At 57.7% G+C, this 4892-nt stretch overlaps 1 protein-coding gene across 1 annotated transcript in view; it reads left to right on the top strand.

The window, feature by feature from the left end:
* Positions 1-4892, top strand: part of ATG2A (autophagy related 2A) — a 23562-nt gene that overhangs the window by 8270 nt on the left and 10400 nt on the right. The window contains exons 15-22 of the mRNA XM_025214922.1: positions 6-143; positions 675-777; positions 1197-1359; positions 1527-1669; positions 2087-2238; positions 2385-2542; positions 2717-2867; positions 3074-3267. Of these exons, the coding sequence (XP_025070707.1) occupies positions 6-143; positions 675-777; positions 1197-1359; positions 1527-1669; positions 2087-2238; positions 2385-2542; positions 2717-2867; positions 3074-3267 (1202 nt within the window). The remainder of the gene's footprint in view (positions 1-5; positions 144-674; positions 778-1196; positions 1360-1526; positions 1670-2086; positions 2239-2384; positions 2543-2716; positions 2868-3073; positions 3268-4892) is intronic.

Here is a 4892-nt window from a genome sequence, read left to right as displayed (position 1 = left end):
GCGGTCCTGGGCCCAGAGGGCCGTGCGGCCCGAGAGCCTGCGCCTGGAGCTCAGCGACTTGGCCCTGCGCTCGGAGCTGCACGCTGCCCCCAGCGCCCCCCCGGCCCCCGCCCACATCGGGGGCTCCTTCAGTGACCTGCACGGTGAGTTGGGGGTGAGGGACCCAGGTGTCCGGGCTCTCGGCCTCCATCCCCTCTCGGAGCTGGAGAGAACCCGAGCGTCCGGGCTCCTGCTCTAACCTGCCCACCGCCCTGCCTGGAGCTGGAGAAAACCCAGGCATCCTGGATCCTAGTCCCTCTTGTGACAATCCTCTCCTCCCACGGCTGGAGAGAGAACTGAGGCATCCGGGCTCCCAGCCCCACTCTGTTCTCACCAAACAGCCTCCACTGGGAGCCCCAGCCCCCCGGTCCAAACCTGCAAATCCCTGCTCGCTGCCCCAGAGAAGCCAGGCATCCAGGCTCTCGGCCCCTTGTGCTATAATCTGCCAGCTCCCACTGCCCAGACCCAGAAAGCGTCCAGGCATCCGGGCTCTTAGTCCCCTGATCTCCGTCCCCCAGTCCCAGTTCCCCTGCCACAGCTGGAGAGAACCCGGGCATCTGGGCTCCCAACCCTCTCCCCCCAGTCCCACCCCAGCTCCAGGGTGAAGCCCGGCGTCCGGGTGCCTCTCATTGCAGGTGTGCTGGAGGACGGGGCGGGGGCTGAGGTGCCCTGCGTGCGGCTGAGCAGAGCCCTTGACCCGGCAGCCAAGGGTCCCGGCAAGGCCTATCTGGTGCCAAAGTGAGTGCTTTGGGGGAAGGGGGCCATCCCTGGGTTCCCTCTGGCTCCTGGAAAGGTGGGGCCTGGGGGGTGAGACCAAGGGGAGCTGGGAGCCCGGACACCTGGGTCCTCGGGGGCGGGGAATAGGGACTGGGGGTTTTAGAGCAGATGGCCAGGAGCCCGGATGCCCGGGTTCCCTCCAGCTCTGGGAGGGGAGTGGGGGGCTGGGGGGCAGGAGCAGCGAGCAGGGGCCTGAACGCCAGTGTTCTCCGGGAGGGGAATCTGGGAGACTGAGAGAGCAGGGGGGGTCTGAACCAGACACCTGGGTTCTCTGGGGGAGGGAGAAGGGACTTGGGGTTTAGACCGGGGGGCTGGGGCTTGGGGGCCAGACACCTGGGTTCGCTCGGTCTGTTCTCTGATCCTCACATCCTGCCCCCCAGGATCACACTAACCCTGAACCCCCCACCCGGCCTGTCCCCCTGGGACCTGGGGCTGGACAAGGCAGAGGAGCTGGAGCTGTCGCTGGCCGAGAGCCCCTGCGAGCTGCCCCCATCCGAGGCCTCGCCCTTCTCCTCCAAGAGGACCATGTACGAGACCGAAGAGGTATGAGGGCAGCTCCCCGGTTTGACTTGGAGAGGGTTCATCAGCCCTGTTGGCAATGGTGGGGGGTCCTCAAGTGCAGGCTGAGCAGCCTCCTGGGAGGAACTGGCCCTGGGGGAACTGAGGCAGGAGGTGCCTGTCCCCTTGAAGGCTTTACCCCGACCCCCCAGATGGTGATCCCCGGGGAACCCGAGGAGATGGCGGCCTTCCAGGCGGCCACAACCGAGGCCTCGCGCTGCGCCCTGGAGGTGACGCTGCCCAGCGCCCACATCTTCCTGCCCGGCAAGGCCTTCTACGAGCGCCTGTACAACAGGTAAGGGAGAGAGCCCAGGTGTCTGGGCTCCTGCCCCCGCCCCAGACACCAGTCTCCTCCCGGAGTGTGGAGGGTACCCAGGCATCTGGGCTCCCACCGCCCGCCCTCCACTAGCTGATACCCACCGCCCATTGCTCGTGATAAGACAGGAAGGGGCAGCGGGGAGCAGAGCCATGCCAGTCGGGGAGGAGTGGGGTCTAGTGGATTGGGGGGGGCACTGGGAACCCGGACACCTGGGTTCTCTCCAGCTCTGAGCTGGGCCTGGCTGGGGGAGAGCAGGGGGAGTGAGACGCCCGGACATGGGTTCTCAGCTCTGGGAGAGCAGTGGGGCTGGGGAGTGAGATGGCGGGGGGGCTGGTTGCCTGGGTTCTCCCCAGCGGGGCTGAGTGTCTCTGTCCCCCCACCCCTGTCCTCCAGGATCAACAACGACCTGCTGATGTGGGAGCTGAGCTGCCCCCTGCTGCGCTCGCCGGGACCCGCAGGGGGCGCTGCACCCACCCCCGGTCTCTTCCCCGGGGTCCCCGAGGTCTCTGATCGCTTCCGCATGTGCAAGTCGGCCTTCAAGCTGGGTACGGGGGAGAGCGGGCAGCCTGGGAGCCCGGACACCTGGGCTCTTCCCAGCTCTGGGAGGGGAATGTGGTTTGGGAGGCTCCTGGGTGCTACCCCAGCCCCTCCCGTGCCTCTTTCCCCATGTTCAGTGCTTCCACCCCCCCAGACTCGGACTCCGAGGATGAGGATGCCCCATTCCCGGGGGCTGAGGAGGGCAGGGCCGGGCACCGCAGTGGGGAGGGGCCTGGCCCGCCGCCCCAGAGCCACTGCTCCATCGTCTTCAACATCCTCAAGGGTCGTGTCACGGCTCTGTGCGACGCCAAGGTGAGGGGGACGCAGCCCAGAGCCGGCTTCCTCTGTTCTGCTCGGCTGCTGGCATGTCCCACCCCAGAGACAGCTGCATCCCAGTGAGGGGTGCTGCATCCCCAGCCTGGACAGCCCCCTAGATCCAGCCCCACCGGGAACTGCTGGCCTCTGACCTTTGCCCCCTGACCCCAGGGTGAGGCTGGTCAGCTGGTAGCCAAGTCGCACGGGGAGCTGGTGCTGGATGTGGACGACTGCACCATCTTCAGCGTCTCCCAGTACAAGGGGCAGGAGGATCTCGGCTACCTCTGCATCGAGGCTGAGAGAGTCAACCTCTACCACAATGGTATGGCTCGCCCGGACACCTGGGTTCTCCCCAGCTCTGGGAGGGGATTGAGGGTCGGCGCCAGGGCAGGGGGTCTGGGAGCTCGGACACCTGGCTGTCTCCAGCTCTGCGAGGGCATGGAGGGCTGGGAATGAGCAGCAGGGGCTGGGAGCCTGGACGCCTGGGTTCCCTTCCCAGCTCTCCCCCCTCCTCTGTCCCTATCCCAGCCGTTCTGGACGACTACCCCCTGCCCGAGCGCCTGGAGCTGCCCAGCTTCATGCCCCCCGCCCGGCTGCGCCCCACACTGTACCCCTCCGAGGAGGGGGTGCCTGGGCGCCCAGCGGGGGGCAGGAGGGACCAGCCTGCCAAGATGCTCGTGGCCGCCATCCGCATCCACCTCGACCTGGACAAGAACATCAAGGTATCAGGTCTGACCACGTATTCTCCCCGCCCCAGAGCTGGTCACATCCCAGTGAGGGACCCTGTCTCCTCGCCCCCCAGAGCCGGCTGCATCTGTTCTACTCGGCTGCCAACGTGTCCCACCCCAGAACCAGCTGCATTTCAGCCCCGTGTCCCAGTGCCCAAGGCCCCACCCCAGAGGCAGCTGAGTCTGTTACACCCAGCTGCTGACATGCCCCACCCCAGAGCTGGCCGCATCCCAGAGAGGGGCCCCATATCTCCTGCCCCAGAGCCGGCCTCATGCCGTCTGACAAGACTTGTCCGCAGCCCCTGACATCCTGTCTTATGTTGTGTATCATTTATTTGAAAAAAAAAAAATCTACTTTATAAGTTTAGCATGAACATAAATATTTACCCTTTATTTTCTTGGTGTATTTATGTATTGTTACACGTATGGCTACCAAAATACCCTTTAAAATGATTTTGGATCAGGTTTAAAATTGAGGTTAAATGCATGTGTTGTGTTTGCAAGCATAAATATACCACGCACTTTCATATTTGCATCTCACACTGACACGTTCATTAAGCACGTGGTTATAAATATGCCATTGATATTAATGGTAGGTTAAGTTCAGAAGTGGATTAAAAACAATGTGATTTACCTGTATATGTCGATGTATATATTTTTGTCTATGTACGTTTGTAAACCCTTGCTTGAAAATAGAGATTGGTACTAAGTTTCATATTAAACTTCAGATTTGATTAGGATGATTTAAATTAATGTTAAATTTAAATTGGCAATGATGGTAATGCTGAGTGTATTATTATTATTATTAGTAGTACGTTATTGTCATAATCATTGTTACCTTATGATTATCGTTATAGCATATTGGTAATAATCATTAACAATTATGTAATTATCATTATTATATCACCACAACCCTACATGTAGGATATTAATTTCTAAACATACAATGTCCATACAGCAAAAAATACAACATAGAAATTTTAACTCAGTTTCATAGCGAATGCAAAATTATATGTCGATATATTTCTAAGCGTATATTTAAATATTTAGAGATGACAATAAGAATATGTAAAGTACATATGCTGATGAATGATACGTTTTAATTTAATTGTAAAAGCAATGCGTTTCTGAGTGTGTACGTACAAATACCTATAAACAGAACAGGTGAAACTCCTTCAAGTTAATACATAAACTATATTAATTTTGATCCCATCATAAATGTAGGATAAAATTAATTTCAGTTATGTGCTGGTATCTGTAAATAGATTAGTTGCGGATATATAAGAATATTAACAGGAAAACATCTAACGTAAATTGCTGATAAATTATGCAACCTTTAATCCAATTGTAAACTTAAAAGTTAATTTTGATTGTATGTTTGTAAGCAGATTTTTGGTAGCAGTAATTGTCATTACCATCATCCATTATTGGTGGTGTATTAACAATTATTATTATAATAGTAATTAGTTCTTGGCTGGTTGGTCATGGGAGTGGAAAATGGGTGAATCCTCCCAGCCCCCCCCACTCTTTGCAGCCAGGCAAAGGGTGCCAGCGTGGCCGGCCTTGGGAGGTGGTTGGCTGTGGCGGGGGAGGGGGTGTGCCCCCCCCCCCAGCTCAGC

Source organism: Alligator sinensis, unplaced genomic scaffold (assembly GCF_000455745.1).
Source record: "Alligator sinensis unplaced genomic scaffold, ASM45574v1 scaffold1302_1, whole genome shotgun sequence".
In the NCBI taxonomy this organism is placed as follows: domain Eukaryota; kingdom Metazoa; phylum Chordata; order Crocodylia; family Alligatoridae; genus Alligator; species Alligator sinensis.
Note: the sequence above shows the minus strand (reverse complement) of the source record. Positions and strands in the feature narration are given on the sequence as shown.